The following is a 16,973-nucleotide window of genomic DNA, read 5'->3' on the forward strand; positions in this document are numbered from 1 at the left end:
TTCACAGTTTGTGTATAATGCTCTAAATGCAGTAATAATAAAAAATTGTTCCCAAGTTACTGGAGAGTTAGGTGATGCTACGATGTTTACTAAGGTGGATTTGCCTTCGGGCTACCATCAATTTCAAGTTATCCCTGCAGACACATAAAAACACTTCCCACTTGTGTTGCCACTATGAGTTTGTAGTTATGTCATCTAACTTAACTAATCCTCTCTCCAGTTTTCATTCAACCATCAACACCTTCCTGAAGAAGCCCTATCTCTTCCAGTCTGTTCAAGTTTCTTTTTTATGATATTCTCCTACTTTTGATGAACATATTCTCTACTTGCAGATAATTTTTCAGTTACTCTCCACTAATGAATCTTTTTAATCGGTTGACCAGAATGACAGACCCCAACAAAGTCCATTTAAATGCGTCATTCAAAACCAAAACCTATTGAGTCTGAATAGAGGAACAACTACCCGCTATTACTCCAAATAAAAATTAGGCTCAATAAACTTAAAGACATCCAAGTTGTTCCTAATCCCAAAAGTCATTACTTCCAAAGCTTCTAAACAGCAAAGCAAATTCGTCAAAATACAATCTTCAGAAAAAAAGATAGTATTTTAGTAGCGATATAATTTTAATTATTGAGTTTCAATAGTTTTTTAAACTCTTTCTTAGTTTACATGTGTTTTAAGTATTTTCTCGATCAAAATGTTTTGAAGACTTAAAAATTATCTGTCACCAACTACTCCCAGGATTATTTTCCAAAAACACCTAAAAATAGGCCAAACGGTTAAAAGTATAAACCTCTAAAGGGTAAATTTTCAGGTTCAACCCACATAAATTGTGGCCAGCTTTAACGGCCGTATGTTCATTGACCAATACAAATTCAGTCAGCAAAATGAATAATTGCATCTCATTATAACAAAATGTCCCCAGCTAGTAGTTCATGCTACATAGACCCATGAAAATAAAGCATAATCTCCAGAATTCAGCTCCCAATCTCATCCCCTAAATCCCCAACCTATACAAAAGTTTCCTAGAACACTAAACCTGAACAGTTTATTTCAGTAATAATACATATAAACAGTCATACACAAGAACTTAAATAAATACGAAATAAATTTCAAGCACAAGGATACTGTTTAGAGGAGTACAGTACAACGACTATTTCTATAATAAATGAGAACAAAAAGTTTATTTGCTGTCAACAACATAAGGTATGTACAGCTAGTAGCACATGCATTAGTCCAACCGGGCTTAGTATGATGTACAGAGGTAAATTTGGCCTCTTGGCATTGAGATCACCAATGTATCATTTAATAATGTACCTAATGTTCAAGGTTCCTAAGAGTTATTTTTCTAGATTTACCAAGAAACTAAAGTTGAGACAAATCTCAATTGGATACAGAATCCATTTATAAATCAAATAGTAATCGGTCTAAAATATAATCTTACATTTCAGATTCAAATCCAATATTCCAAAATCCTTCAGGAGTCATGGGCGGAACATACCTATATCGGTGCCTGGAAACACCATCTAGGTGTTCACAGCGGAAGTTCTGTTTACTGTCAGCATCCTTGCCATCAGCATTAGGAAGAACAGCATCATAGAACTTTCTGCATTGTTTGCACTCAACTCCTTTTAAATTTTCACGCTCAGCTTTTTTTCTCACTGGTTCAACATACTTGTAACTTCTTTTGTCAACCACTGTAATAGAAGATTGCTTTAGCTTCTTCTGAGGACTGCTTTTGGCATTCATATCCTGTGTTTCATCATCTGAGCTATCATTGTTAATGTCTTTCTGAATCGGGTTTGGGAGGTCCTCCTTATTGAAATCCTTATTTAAATGTCCTCTGATATTCTCCAGAGGAGTGTCAAGAAAATCGTCATGAGGGTCAGGACCTGTTCGACTTTGATGGGACCGGGTTTGCCGCCACGAAGATGCAGGCCGCTTTGTACTAGATACAGAGACTAATTTTGTACTGGGAGGACATTTAGGGACATCACGAAAACCAGAGGATGGGGAACTCAAATTGGCTCCTCTATCCTCCTCAGACGGCTTCTCCTTCACTTCGTTTATCTCACATGCAGTAACAAACACATCTGGAGTTTTCATTTCAAGACCTAGAACAATGGGAAGTAGATGGTGTAATCAAATAACCTAAATTGTACACTTCACTAACTCAACATAGCATTTAGACAGCAAACTCTGTGTATGTATGTTTAACTTGATGCAGGTGGATAGAAGTGAAGGCCATTTCATACAAAGACAGTTGAGTAAATATTAAGAGAAAATTCAATTACCTCCAAAGTCTTCCAATGGGATTTCGTTTCTCACTTCAGCGCCTTCACAAGCACCCATAGTGATATTTGGATTATCAGATGCAAGAACTGCAACAGCATGCAAAAGACAATTGGTGAGTAAGGACTGTTAATAAACAGACTCACAAATAACAAAAAAACATGCGACAAACTCTTTATAGTGTTCTACCACACGGTTACAAGACAAATTAGCACAATACCAGGTTCTGCGACCGGACTCTGACGCGTGCCAAATTCACTCCCACTCTCGAATTTGTTCTGTTCAACCACATTCTCCTCACATAGACCAACCTTCCGTCGAAGGTAAACGTGCTGAGACTTAAGCCTCTTATACGCCTCAGTCACGCGATTCCTCTTTGCCTTCTCATCCTGCAACTCACGCGTCAGCGCCTCCACGCGCTCTAGCAGCGCCCCTTCCTCTTCAACTTCTCGCGTCTTCCTCCTCAGTTTCTCGTCCAACTCCTCGATTCTTGCGAGCAGCTTCACCTTCTCGCTCTCGCAGTCCTCCAATTTCGAAAACGCATCGTTTCGCTTCTCTTCGGCGTCTTTCAGAGCGGACACCTTGGACTGCACCAACTCCACGAGGTTCTTGTGCAGCGCCATGTTCTCGTCGACCTCGCGCTGGAGCTGGTCGATGCGGCGCCGTTTCGATGCCGCGTCGGATTTAAATTGAGGATAGAGCTGGGAGCAGAAGACGTACTCGATCTGCGCGATGCGGTCCTTGGCGTCCTGAATTGAAGCGACGAGGATGGTGCTGAGACCGCCGACGTGGTTTGCGGCGCCGGCGTCGGTGAGAGGAAACCCTAACTTCGGAGAGGGAGGGTGGGGCACTCTCTCTGCGGTTACTTCCTCCGGTTCGTCCATTGCGGGTCGACGGAAAATGCGAGTGAAATGAAATCGGAATAAGAGTGCGGTGGTGACGGTGGTGGTGCTATGCTCGATGGCTGTTATGATATGTTACTCTTGCGCGGGATGCTGAATTGTTTTTTTCCAAATGCCGGCAAGGAAAATTATTTTATGATTTTTTTATTCCGAAAAAAAAGAATAAAAAATCCAAATATTATTTTTCTTAACAGAATCAATTTTAGTATTAGGGACTTTATCTTAATGACTTATAAACTTATTTAATCATTCTCATGTAGGTAAGGGTAAAAACTATATATAAAGAAATTTTCTTTCTTTTGTCTTTTACTTCACCTCAAATCATCACATATAACTTCACTAATAATTTTTATAAGTTATTCAAATGCACCATTAACCGGGTAATTTACTAACAAAAGTTAACATTTTTTTTCCACTACTCAATTACATCACAATCAAAAACAAAAATCTTTTAAGGTTGCATCCTAAAAACACACATGTGGAAGAGGCAATATATACACTATGCATGTAAACTTAATTGTAACTATAATTGTATCTCTTTTAACACGTCCCTAAAATTTATGGTTTGAGATAGAGCAAACATTGTAAGTTTATTGCATAAATGGAGAAATAAACTCATAAAGTGGTTTGGTTATAGCATCGATAATTTGAAAACGAACATGAACATGACGCATAATAAACTTTTCTGTTTGAACCTTACTAACATAATTAAGATCAAATATGAAATGTTTAGTAAGACTGAACTTTTCAGCACCAACTACAATAAAGTTGATCTTTTCAACTCATAAAAGGGGTAAGAGTGATCTTTTCAGCAACCAATAAAGTTGATCTCTCCTGCTCGAAAAGGGAGTAAGATTGATCTTTTCAGCACCAAATAAAACATATCTTTTCAAGTCAAATACACCTAGATCAATCAAACAATAAAAAGGATAATGAAATGAATTACGTAGAGACTAAGGACTTGGAATAAAGGTTAGTCATACCAAAACTTCATACATTATTATTTTAAGGATGTTTATGATATTCGAGCATTGAGGACTCCTGAGTTTATTTAAACTCTTTGGATCAAAGCTGATGTAAAACATATATGAGATTATACATTGTTATTCTAATAATGTTATTTTGAGATGTGAGCACTAAGGGCTCCTCAATTTATTTGAACTCCTCCGATTCAAGCCAAGGTAAGTCATACATAAGATTTTTTTCATTGTTATTCTAAGGATGTTCATAATATTTGTATGTTGAGGACTCATATTCGAGCACTAAGAGCTCACTGTTTATTATATTCTGATTCAACATAAGGTATGCACAAACATCATACATTATTTAAAGTATATTTAATTTTCACATACCGGAGAGTTCAACAAGGTACAATTGTCTTATATTACTTTATATCTTTGTATCTTTGAAAAGTTACAAAACTCAGATGATAATCGAGCCCTAACCTTGAATGAAAATATTGTCACTAGGAGCTCACAAATTAGTAATCTAGATATCTGTACTTATCCAATTACTTTACTTGTTACTCAATCACTTTCCTTATTATTGAAAGTCCTCAATGAAAGGTGAACAAGTTAAAACACTCTGGTGGTTACTATTCTCAACTTTTCAAGTTATTTTGTATTTGATTTCACTATTTTTTTTTTTGTTGAAACATCACAAGCATCTGATATAAACTTGTCATTTATATATACTTGTCATTTGTATTGTTTTCTTGTAGTTAGGTTCATGAATTACAATTTGACGACAAAAGATAAAAGAAACTTCAAGCTAGGCTTGGAGGGGGAACACATGTTTAAAGCAACTAACTTAGCTCGACTAGGGGATCAACTAAAACAAAAACCAAAAGGTTGTTTAGTTTGCAGGTAAAATGAATTAGGACATAAATTATTATGCAGCTAGATATGGACACCAAATTTAGCAAAAAGGGAGAAATTGTACCTGAAGATGGTGTGAGAAAAAGTAAAGGCTTGACCCGGTGCTAGAAGATGGAGAATGGGTTATAACAACTTTTCGTCTAAGAAAACTAAAGATTTAAGGTTTAAGACTTGTTGTGCGAGACCAAACCTGACTTGATATTCAAAGACGGATATTAAATGTCCAAAAGTTGACTTAAAATTTATAGACTTAGGAAAGACTTAAATTTGTGTTATATTTATTTCAAATTTTATTATAAAAAATGAGATCCTATATATACTTATTATCTTTGTAATATTTTGTTATTATATTTATGTTGTTTTATTGTTATCCTTATAACTGAAATATTACTTTGATTTTGGGAATAAGAATGATTTGTAATTATTTTTATAATTAAAATTCTAACTTTCACATGCAAGAAACTAAATTAACTGTACATGCTGACATGAAATCTAACTTAACAGTTTTAAAAGAACTTTTCCATTTCTCTATAATCGAAAGTGTGGTCATGAAATCATCAATATATAATTAATTGTTCTTCTCTGTACTCACTGATATAGAAGGTAAACATATATCTATCTATGTTTGTTAACTCATAGTTAACCTATATATATTCACATAACATTTGTCATACATCTATAGATTAAAATATTTTTGAGTTTAAAGAAAAACAGGTTAAAATTAATATAATTTGTTAACCATAAAAGTGGACAAATAATCATTGAAGACTATAATTTGTAAATTGTTTTCTTGTTTATTTTGGATTAAATTTACCATATGGTAAGTGGGGTAGCCCTAGATTATTGTGATCAATGACCATCGTGAGTTGCTCCCAGACATATGTTATCATGCATACGTACAAATCATTATTCAACCCAAATTAAAATTAAAGAAAAAAAAACTGTTGACGTGCAAAGAACATGAAAGGAATCACGTTCCACCAACAAGAGAAAGTTAAAAGCAGAAGAATCTTAACATCCAACAACATCTATTTGTTTCTTCTATTCCTTTTCTTCTATGCAACTACAAGGAAAAATATTTTTTGTAAGAGAGAAAATATAGAAAACAAAAACTAAACCTATACATCATTGGGTTAAATTGAAATATTTTTATCATCTTACTTAATTATGTATATATGATGGGTTTTTCATGCTTGAATTGAATGATTTAAACAATTTGGATTATTCGTTTAATTACAAAATAGAACTTTTAATAATTAAAACGTTGACTTAGTTAATATCGTAACTAATAAATTTCATATTTTAATATATTATCATTTTTAGAAACTTTAACAAAGTAAAATGATATATTTTAAAAATTATTATAAATGCTCATTTATAATTACATGCCAATGGAAAAGATACATGCATCATCATCACGCATGATTTACGCACAAACATGCGCATCCCTCCCTTAACCTGCGCACACTTATTTTCCACATATCGTGAGACTTTCCGTTGAAGATTAAAATTACATTGTGAACTTTACGAGAAGAGTTTTATTTAAACGTAAAACAAAATACCCAAGGTTTAATATTTTTATTATTTTAGAAAAAGAAATTAACAAAATTTTATTACACATTTTGAGAGTGGAAGAAAACTTTTATCACGAAATCCTAGGCGTTGGATCATCTCGTCACATTCCCTCGAGATTCTTCTATCCAAATAAAATAATCACAACGCAATAATCAACGAGACGCGAGGCCAATTAAAACCTCACACGTGGCGAAACCCCATTGGCCGTAAGCCAAAAAGTTAAGCGTCACTATCAAGAACAATGGAAACAAGAATCGCGAAATCTCGCTGCGTCTACATCACGATACGATATCACCCACTAACCAATATATCGCGATAACAATTAAAAAATGTCACATGTCTAATCAAGTGGGCCCACCCAACTTTCTACATCACTATTCTCGAAAATTCCAAATTCAAAGTTCACAACAATTTGACACTTATACCCTTAGCTTCAATGTCATTTACCTTTTTCCCACATCCTGAATCCTATGCTAAGAATGCATAAGTTTTCTTCGTTTTAATCAACAACAATTTGGTGTATTTTCCTAAATTCACCAAATAAACTAATTTAATCTTAATAGAATATAAAAAGACAAAATTTAATTATATTTTCAGTTGTAAAGTATAAACATATTTGGCCAGTTCAATACATAATTACTTAATTTTGATCGCTATAACTTTTGTTCTGAGTTCAATAAATAATTTTACAATCATAAATTAAACAAATTATATTTCAAGAATAAAAATAGTAGACACTTAATAGGAATCAATAAAATAAGAAAAAAAATATATCAAATGTCAAACATACAATTTTGGAAATAAAAAAAGGTGATCCCTTCAAAGACTAACTTCATGAAAGACTTGCAGAAAAATATTTGAGGCAAGAAAAAACCATTCACTGATTTTCACATAATAATCACAAACAATTTTTATAAATCCCAACCCGAAATTAAAAAAAAAGAAAAATACATAAAAATTAAGAAAATTATACATAAAAAAAGAAAGAAAAAGGATCACCGAGAATTTCATGTTCCGGTTACAACTTCCCCAGATCCCCACCCACGCGCCCGAGAAAAGACGCGCTGCGAGTAATTAAATTAACAACCTAACCGCGATCGTAAGAACTTTTAAATCTCCAACCGCGTCGAAACGCCGTCGTTCCGTTTCGTCTAGCTTCGTTTTCGTCTCACCGATCGATCGAATTTTTTTCTTCTTCTCCGATTCTAGGGTTTTCAGACCTTCACGATCTTCGCGGCCTTCACGACGGGATTCTCCCTCGCGATGGCCTCTCTCCCGGCGGCCTTGTAGTCGTAAGAGCAGTCGTGGCGGTCGGTGTACCGGTGCTCCGCACAGAAGAGGTCACCGCACCGGCAACGAAATCCGGTCAGTCCGACGCGCCGCCGGCATCCCGAGCACCTGTTGACCGCGCGCTTCGGCTCCGATGCCCCCGTCCGGTCCGCGCTGGCAGCGTCCTCCTGGGGAAGCGAGCGCTTGGGCGAACGCGACGATGTGGCCGGAGTGACAGCGTCGAAGAATCTAGAAGGCTCGGAAATCGAAGTTGCAGCAGCGGCGGTAGTGGTGGCGCAGGGCGTGATTGGTTCCGGGACCTTGAAATCGGTGTCGTTTTTCTCCGCCTTCTGAGCCATGATTCTGCGTTTTGGTGAGAAAGACGAAAAATTAGAAGAAAAAGAAGAGGAGAGAAAGAGAGAGATTATTGAGATTGGAAATGAGAGAGAGAGAAAAAGAAAGGATTTGTAAAAGAATGAGATGAGAGGTTGGTAATGAAAGCAGAGATAGAATATGGACGTCGTAGAGACGCGTATGGAAAGGAAACTTTTTTTTTTTTTTCATTCATTGTCTCTGCAGTGATGCAATTACCAACTTCTCCACTACTTTTTTTTTTCTCTTCAAATTATAAATAATTTATCTACACAATTAAATACTCTTATTATTTTTATTTTTTGGTTAAATATGTATTTGGTAAGTTTTTGTGAATTTGGAAATTAGTTTTTTTTTTTTAATTTTATACTAATTTAATCCTTCAGTTTTAGAAATGCGTAGATTTAATTTTTCTTATCAAATTTTGTTCAGTTTACTTGATATTTTAAATGTATTTTATGATAATATTTGAGTTAACATTGAAGCGAAAATGTGTCAAACAGAATAAATAATTCAAATATTATCATGAGATATGCGTGAGATGTCAGATAAACTTAATAAAATTTGGTTAACAGGACTAAATTTACGTATTTTTAAAGATAAAAGACTAAATTGGTCAAAATTTGTAAAGAGGGACTAATTCCAAATTTAACTGAAATAAAAATATATTTAAGCCTTATTTTTTCTTCAACAATGATTTTATTATAAAAGGAGTAAATTTGCGTGAGATGTCAGATAAACTTAATAAAACTTGGTCAGATAAACTTAATAAAATTTGGTTAACAGGACTAAATTTACGTATTTTTAAAGATAAAAGACTAAATTGGTCAAAAATTGTAAAGAGGGACTAATTTCAAATTTAACTGAAATAAAAATATATTTAAGCCTTATTTTTTTTGTTCAACAATGATTTTATTATAAAAGGAGTAAATTTGAAGAAAAAAAAAGGAAGTTGTGTGTTTTTTTTTTTTTAACTACAATGGTATGAAAAAGGAAAATGTGAAGGACTTGTTTGGCCTAATGAAGTAATATATTTGAGAGATGGATTAATCCAAACATGTTCACCCCAACACCAAACTAATGAGGAAAGCTGAATAAAAGACTTTACATCAAAGTGATTTTGTTTGGAACTAGTTGTTAATGCCAAACATGCACCAAAATTATAAAATTTGTTTGTCTACTATGCATAGTTTTATATTCTCCATTATTGTAAAATCTATCATTATTTATTTTTCTCACTCACTTAATCAATCATTATTTGTTTTTTAACTTAAGGTGTCCCTCCACTGAAATATAGATATCAAAATTTTTATGCTTTTGTGAGGAGTTGATTTGTATTTGTTTATAATAATAGTATTAACAGAAGATTTTTTTTTATGACGAAAAAATAATAAATATAGAGTCAAATAATTAAAAATCATGATAAAAGTGACTTTTTTAAGAAGATTGTTGTATATATTATTATTATTATTAACTTTGCAAGAAAGGGTATAATGGGAAAAGGAAAGTAAAAAAGGGTGAGCTGGGCGTGACAAGAAGGAAGAAGCTAGCCGCCAAATCTGACCCTTGTTTTCTCAGAGGTCATTTTCGTCCATATTGTCAATGACACGTGTGCCTCGCACGCTTGTTGGCCGATTCAGCTTTACCACTGGCTTCTTGCACGTGTCACAGTGTTACCCATTTTAGTGAAAGGGACGTGAGCGTGCCGTGTTTTTCTCATTACGTGAGAGACTCTGACCCTTGGGTCTATTCAGAGACGAGAAGTTAAAAAAAACTAAGGAAAATTTTACTAATACAATTTATTTGTATTTTAATCAGGATTAAAATGTATAAATTAAAAAAATATATACTTTTGATGTAAAATAGAAGTTTTCTTTCATTATGTCGTGTTGCTCATAACTACAACTACAATGGTTTATAATTTTGATGGGAATTTTTATTACACAGATGCATGCAAACGCAGATTAATCACACAGAAATTTAAGTAATCAGACGCAATTACGAAAAATAAATACTAGTAATTAGAATAATCATATTTTTTTAGCTTTTAATACAGACATCTAATTTTACGTTACAATAATTGTAACCATATATGTGTTGAATCTAACTACCCAATGTCAAACAAAAGAACAAAAAGACAAAAAGAGACTTATTTTGATGAAAAAAGCAAAGACTTTTTCTGATGCATTGTAAACGTGTTCATGGTCCCATTAGTTCAATGTTGGTGGCTTCGTTGAGTAGGATCCGAGGTGAAGAAGAAAACGGTATAATACACCGCTACTGCTACTGCTACAACCATTTCTGATTTTATGCCATCCATGATCCATGCCACCTTCCACCTTCTAAATTGTTAAGATCAAAAGTCTTTTCCACCAATTTTTCATCCAATTAATCACACAAAACTCTGAGAAAGTTATGAAGCCAATTCAAAGAACATTACTTGTATAATATTGTATCAGTCTACAAAGTTCACGAGTAGATGCCATCTCCAGGAAAAAAAAACATGGAGCATGACTTACATTGGCTTGCATGTCTATGACAGAAAGTTTCAAAAGACAATTGCATTCATATATAGAAAGTGAGGGTTTTTTAAATATCGAACCAGCTTTAGGCACTGTCAGTAACATTTGCTGAATCAATATTCATGGGTTGGGGATTCTTGTAGCCGCTAATTTCATCCTTGTAACGTTGTTTATCTTCACGTGCTTTTGCCTCGTATGGTTCCTTCTCTTCCGCTGTGCATTCAATAGGTAAAACAATATGCAGTTTAGTTCATAAGCATAATAAAGTTCGGAGCACGAATTATACATGGTGGAACTGCATGAAATGAAACAATTGGCAACATTGCATACCTGTCATTTTCTTCCATTTCTCGCCAAGTACTCTTCCCACATCCGTAAATGAGATTCCAGGGTTAGTTTTCTTGAGATTCTGTCAAAAAATTACACTAATTTCAGAAAAAATATTATGTAAAGAGAAGTCAACCTGTATAAACCCCTGCTTAACCAGTTAACAGTTTCAAGTAGATTTTGTGAATTCTTAAAATCAAAATAGATATTAACAATTTTGCTAATGGTCATAGTTGGCTAGAATTAGTTCGGTGCAAGAGTGCAGAATCCGTCCACACACACTGGAAGAGTACTCACCTATTTAAAGCTAACTTGCCTTAATTACAGTTCATTCATGGTTCATGTATGTATAAGAGTATAAGACTAAGAACAGAACACACCTCTCTTTCCAATTTAGAAAAGAACATGAAACCGGACATTGCCCTTTTGGGTGCATTTGGGTCTTTTTTCTTCTTCTGTTTTTTCTTTTTTCCATCTTCGTCATCTTTTGGTTTCTTTTTAGAAGTAGATGCCTTAGGAGGCAGGTCCTTCTTTATTTCCTTCTTGACAGGCTTCTGAAAATTTGCCATCATTAAGGTATCAGACACACCATAGATATAAGAGTAGAGAAGTACTACAAAGGTAACAAAGGCAAGAAAGAAAACCACGTGCCTCTTTCTCATCGCCACTCTTACTGGCATCAGAATCGTCTCCTCCAGAATCATCAGTAGGAGAACCTTCGTCATCCTTGTCAGCAACAAAATCTGAATCCTGTAAACATTTACCACCGTTTAATGAAATATAGAAACAAGACTAGAAAACCCTGCCACAGTAAGCTCCCAAAGACCAATGCTGAGCAACTTGAGTAGATTCCTCCAGCCTGAATATATATGTACAGAAGCACGGAACAAACACAACACAACAAACACAACAAACACAAGCATACACAATAGAAGTCAAAACATAGAACACAACAAATAGACAATTAGAATAGGCGATAGGTCAGCTACAAAATAAGCTAAAGAATTGAAAAAAACTGAAATGTAAGCTTCGAGTTCACCGAAGTTTTGATTCCCCAACGATACTCATATGTTGGTCAGCATAAATAAAAGTTGCTTCCTTGATTTCTAAAACTAGAACGCAAAATTTACTAAATGCTACACCACACATGAATTAAAGATAAGAATGCAGGTAATAAAATATCTGTTTGATCACCTCCTCATCACTTTCATCGTCACCAGCTGCATTTTTTATGCGCTCAAGATGTGGATCAACAGCATCATCATCGTCATTCTCCAGAACCTTCTTTATACCAGCAGTAGGTTGGCCATCTCCTAAGTTCATAATTTTCAAGCCCTTTGCACTGCATGTGCAGGTGAAAAACAGTTGTTTATACTTTACATAACGACCAGTTGTACGTAAAATTTGGCAATGAGCTAATATTTACCTAATAAATTCATACAAATTATGGTACTCATTTCTCTGAATATTACGGAAGAGATGTTCTTGTTCAGATTTTAGTCTGATAAGAAGGTCAAAATAATGCATATTGGAACCACCAGCAGCATGCCTCTCAAATTCCACATAGTCAATCTAATACGAGAGGAAAAAACGAGTAAAACCTCATTGTTTAAAATCAGATGCTATCAACCAGTAATTGATATTTGGTGGTCTGCAAGCGCAATCCATTGTACCTCTTCATGAAGAATAAGAGTCGGAGGCTTAGGTAGAAAGAAGAAGCTCTTCTCAAGGGGATACAGAATTCCATCTTCAGCTTTCAAAGATGATTTCACAGCATAACCATCCTGACAACTCCTAAATTTTCCAGGCTTAGTCACTTTGGCACCAGACAAGCCACGTAATATTGTGGTGAACACTTCATGAATAAGCCCCTGATTGCGAATTGAAAATGAAACACGTCAGATACTGCATCATGTGATATGCATGACCAACAATTACTAACTTCTCACATCACTCAATCTTTGAAAATATGCAATGCAAGATGCTCTTTTCCAATTTCCCCAGCAGTCCTTGAAGAGCAGTATCTCAGGGGTTTATCTATGGACATATGAATCACTTATAAAAAGTTTTAAGCAATACCTTGTAAGACAGCTCTAACTTATCCTTGTACTTTGTGTTATAAAGATCTTCATTCATTGTCAATTCACTTTGGACAACATAATCAGATTCAAACTATATAAAAATGAGCAAAACAATGTTAAGTTCATAAACACGTAAAATGCACATCATTTAAATTAGCAAACCAAGAACCATTGAGAAGCAGCAATTACCTGCATCACAATATGAGGGTACAAAGTTTGTCCCTTCCGAATCGGGGGGTCAAGACTAATAATGACAAAGGTATGTGGTTGATTAGACTACAGATACACATGATAATTTGTCACTACCCTTAACAAGTCCAAAAAATAATCAATTTAAAGACATGACTGGCTAATGTAATTGACATTCTACTTGTCACTTAAGATGAAAACAAATATCAGTCAAATAAAAGTACATAATTAGGAAATGAACCTTAGGAAGTAAAAATAGGCGAACCACACTGCTATATTGGATTTTGAAATCATTAGCCTGTCCCTGAAGCCGCAAGAATGACATGTGTAACTCAACAATGTATCGTCCTCTACATAAAGGAACAAAGTTTTATTATTAATACTTAATTGGAAGGAGAATAATACTAGTATAAAAGAAAACTATGAGAAGCCACGAGCCCGAAAATACTTGATATTCGCATATGCTTTTAAAGACATTACCTTGGTGTAAGAATCGCAATACTCTCAAATGTAACAACAGCATCTTCACCTCCAGCACCAACATCAGCCATAGACATTATTCTGCTGCGGAAAACCTGATGCAGAAAAGACAAAATGTCATTTAACAACCTAGAAATTATTACAACACTGGATCTGTTTTGCTTTCACAATGAAACTCACTTCAGCAGGAGGAGTTTTTTCATCGCCAACAAACTGGGTGTTGGAACTTGGTATATGGAAACTTATCTCCATCAGTGAATCTTTCTGATAACATAAACAGGATTAGACCATAAAAAGAATGCACAATCATTGAAAATTAATTTGTTAAAATGCATGAAAACGTAGATATACCTCATTAGCTCCAGTTGTGTCATCCACGTGAAACTCTAAGATCACATCATTCTTCCCTTGAAGCTGAGTTTGAGAGACATCTGCTAGCGACACCTCAAAAGCTTGCTTTGAACCAACCATGAAAGCCAACATATTTCCTGAAATGGAAATAGAAAGATAAAAATCCACTATTCCACAAGTGGAGTAGTATAACTATAGAAATGGTCAAGTCGGTTTTATCATTATCAAACAAGTTGCCCAACCTAAAGAGAAACGATTTGATAACAAAAGAAAACAAGAATGGGATAAAGTTGCTCTATGAGCAAGCAGTCAACCACCACTACCACCCAAAAACACTAAACAACTTTCCTATGTTAACAATTTTTTCCACTCAAATTTGCACTTATGATTACCAATGTGGAGGTAGTTGTGCTTAAATCCATTTGACACTTAACATGTTTGGGGAAGCTTTTATCTTCACTTTCAGTTGTTTTTATAAAATATAAGATGCTTATAAAATTAGCTGGATGTTTGGGATATCAGCTAAACTGTAGTAAGAAGCTTTTTTTTTTTTCAAAAATTAAGTTGCTTCCATGAATCCAATGTTTTGTACCTGGTGATTATTTCCAATAGTCTTTTCCTTTAGATCCAAAGGAATATGTTTTTCTCATGTAAAAATTGATTTTTTGTTGTTGCAATAAACAAACTAAGTTGAAAACACTTTTCGACAAGTTTACCCAAACAAAAAACTGTTTCTAACCAGAATAGATTATAACACTGAATGATTATTGAAACAATCTAATTTTTACAACTGTTAACACACCCTTAGAGTATAACAAAAAGAAAATAAGCAACTGCAGACTGGGGAGGAAAAAAAGTAGCACGGCAGCACATAAGTTCTCAGCCTTTCTTCATATATGGAAAACATCTAGCACTATACAAGATAAATCAGTGCTCTCCAAATAAGAACTGGAAGATATCAACCGAATTTCTCTGAAAATAGGAGAGCTTTATCCTTTACTAAAGATTTTACATACCATTTCTTCATGGGTGCTACTGAATCAAACAGAATAACACGTCAAATTAACTTTTTTTTCCCCACACACTAAATTACCAAATTTGCAGCCAGTAAGGATGACAGAGATGTTTACGATATATGTGACAAATCATGCGTAGAATATCAATTACAACAAAGAAGTCAGTTCATGTAATATAGCAAACCATTCAGATCAACTTCTCCCCAATTTCGTCCGCTAACAGAAAGCTGCTTCTCCCGCACTGTTATTCCACAAGTGTTCTGGAAAAAGTTGGTCAAACTTGCAACATCCTGCAAAAATGTATAAAATTACGACATCAAACATTTGATAGCAATTGAAGTCAAAGTCCTCAAGCAACGAAATATAAGAAACCAAACCAAAGCTATAAATTCATTTTTGCACTATCAACGTAACTTCACATTCGGAATGGTTAAAGGGAGTAACCTGATCACGAAATCCAGTGAACTTGTAGTACAACCCATCTTTAATTTGAACACCAAGTTGGTTAGTCTTTGGAACCTTCATAAATGTGACCCCCTCTATATCAGATTTATCAACTTCAATTAATTTACCACCGCCCTGTCTCTTCCATACTATTCCACCAGAGTATACTTTCATCTGTCCTGGATTCTGCAACCCCATAACATGAGAAGAAATGTCATACATCTCAACTGCCAATTTCAGTCTCATTTACAAATTCACTAGAAAAACCCAATTCTTCAACTCTAATTACTATTAACTTCGAATCAAAAAACAACAAATTGTAACAATAAAATGAAATCTTCGTTCCATTTCATTCTAAAACATTCAAATAATGCAATGGTACTTTTACTTCACTTCACTCCAATCCATCCCATTCCATTCTGCTCCACTATATTCCATTCTACACCACTGACTTAACAGGTTCTTGAAAATATTTTTATAACTTGTACCAAACATTGAAAACTTGCATTCCCGGGAACACTGTTGTAAGACTCACTAATTCAAACACAGCCATAGTTTCAGGGGAATACTTTTTCGAAACTTTTACTAAACATGCTGCATTCTCAAACCCACATTCCGGGAAGTTTTTTTTGCTAATTCAAAGACAGCCATAGATTCATGGAAATATTTTATTATAACTTGCACCATACACGGAGAGGAGTAGCAAAACGAAGGTTAGAGGGATTACAGTGCCTCCACGGCCTCCGAGAGTGATGTTATTGAATTGATGAACGTCCGTCATGGCTGAAAATCAATGAGAGTGGCGAATTTCACAACTGAAAAAAAAATGCACCTCAACGGAACGTCACAACCACATCAGAACCACCGTGTGAGAGAGAGAGAGACGTCAAATTGCTGGAAAAAGAAAACAAAAAACTGAAGAAGAAAAAATCAGTGCTCAAATTTTGAAGTAATGCAGCACGCAGAGATATATCAATTGATTAATTGATAGTGAACAAACGAAAATCTGATAGTGAAATAGAAGACGAAAAATTGCTCACATGTTCACGAAGGAGAAAAGTGTGATTTGTTGCTCTTACAATCAGAAATTGGTTGAACACCGAATGTGAAGGAGTGAGACGTGGTACACGCTAACAAGTTCTTCATTTCTCATAATATTTCTATCATATTATTTTATTTTAATCATTTCAAAATTAATATTTATATGAACTTTAAAAAATCAAATATCAAATTATAGATTATTACATATTTATTTACACGAATTAAATTTATAAA

The 16,973-nt window shown here is 34.5% G+C and overlaps 3 protein-coding genes across 4 annotated transcripts; all 3 read right to left on the reverse strand.

Annotated features, from left to right (window-relative positions):
* Positions 1-1,131: 1,131 nt before the first annotated feature.
* Positions 1,132-3,322, reverse strand: LOC114169594 (protein gamma response 1). The gene is made up of 3 exons (XM_028054829.1): positions 2,514-3,322; positions 2,296-2,382; positions 1,132-2,115 (listed from the first exon to the last, which is right to left on the reverse strand). The coding sequence occupies exons 1-3, from the start codon at positions 3,175-3,177 to the stop codon at positions 1,442-1,444; spliced, it is 1,425 nt and encodes a 474-aa protein (XP_027910630.1). The 5' UTR covers positions 3,178-3,322; the 3' UTR covers positions 1,132-1,441.
* Positions 3,323-7,482: 4,160 nt separating this feature from the next.
* On the reverse strand, positions 7,483-8,509 carry LOC114168462 (zinc finger A20 and AN1 domain-containing stress-associated protein 5-like). Its single transcript, XM_028053286.1, has one exon. The coding sequence runs from the start codon at positions 8,273-8,275 to the stop codon at positions 7,862-7,864; it is 414 nt and encodes a 137-aa protein (XP_027909087.1). The 5' UTR covers positions 8,276-8,509; the 3' UTR covers positions 7,483-7,861.
* Positions 8,510-10,713: 2,204 nt separating this feature from the next.
* LOC114168891 (FACT complex subunit SSRP1-like) lies at positions 10,714-16,883 on the reverse strand. Of its 2 annotated transcripts, XM_028053859.1 has the most exons (17): positions 16,739-16,883; positions 16,426-16,613; positions 15,699-15,884; positions 15,439-15,544; positions 14,239-14,375; positions 14,068-14,151; positions 13,888-13,982; positions 13,649-13,757; positions 13,408-13,494; positions 13,217-13,309; positions 12,811-13,008; positions 12,564-12,709; positions 12,332-12,479; positions 11,789-11,887; positions 11,518-11,691; positions 11,141-11,219; positions 10,714-11,023 (listed from the first exon to the last, which is right to left on the reverse strand). In XM_028053859.1, exons 2-17 carry the CDS (start codon positions 16,477-16,479, stop codon positions 10,896-10,898), a joined length of 1,923 nt encoding a protein of 640 aa, XP_027909660.1. In that variant the 5' UTR covers positions 16,480-16,613; positions 16,739-16,883; the 3' UTR covers positions 10,714-10,895. The 2 variants fall into 2 exon arrangements, with proteins under 2 accessions (XP_027909660.1, XP_027909661.1); XM_028053860.1 differs by lacking the exons at positions 13,217-13,309; positions 13,408-13,494.
* Between the last annotated feature and the right edge of the window lie 90 nt (positions 16,884-16,973).

This window comes from Vigna unguiculata, chromosome 11 (genome assembly GCF_004118075.2).
Source record: "Vigna unguiculata cultivar IT97K-499-35 chromosome 11, ASM411807v1, whole genome shotgun sequence".
NCBI lineage: Eukaryota > Viridiplantae > Streptophyta > Magnoliopsida > Fabales > Fabaceae > Vigna > Vigna unguiculata.

Bases quoted from the DNA above. Each gene is read 5' to 3' on its own strand.
- LOC114169594 (XM_028054829.1), bottom strand. From the start codon at position 3,177: ATGGACGAACCGGAGGAAGTAACCGCAGAGAGAGTGCCCCACCCTCCC. The intron at 2,383-2,513 runs GTATTGTGCTAA...ATGCTGTTGCAG, and splicing joins GAGTCCGGTCGCAGAACCTG to TTCTTGCATCTGATAATCCA. The intron at 2,116-2,295 runs GTAATTGAATTT...CCATTGTTCTAG, and splicing joins CCCATTGGAAGACTTTGGAG to GTCTTGAAATGAAAACTCCA.
- LOC114168462 (XM_028053286.1), bottom strand. From the start codon at position 8,275: ATGGCTCAGAAGGCGGAGAAAAACGACACCGATTTCAAGGTCCCGGAA.
- LOC114168891 (XM_028053859.1), bottom strand. From the start codon at position 16,479: ATGACGGACGTTCATCAATTCAATAACATCACTCTCGGAGGCCGTGGA. The intron at 12,710-12,810 runs GTACAATGGATT...CTCTCGTATTAG, and splicing joins CTCTTATTCTTCATGAAGAG to ATTGACTATGTGGAATTTGA. The intron at 11,220-11,517 runs GTGTGTTCTGTT...ATTTTTTGACAG, and splicing joins TTTCTAAATTGGAAAGAGAG to AATCTCAAGAAAACTAACCC.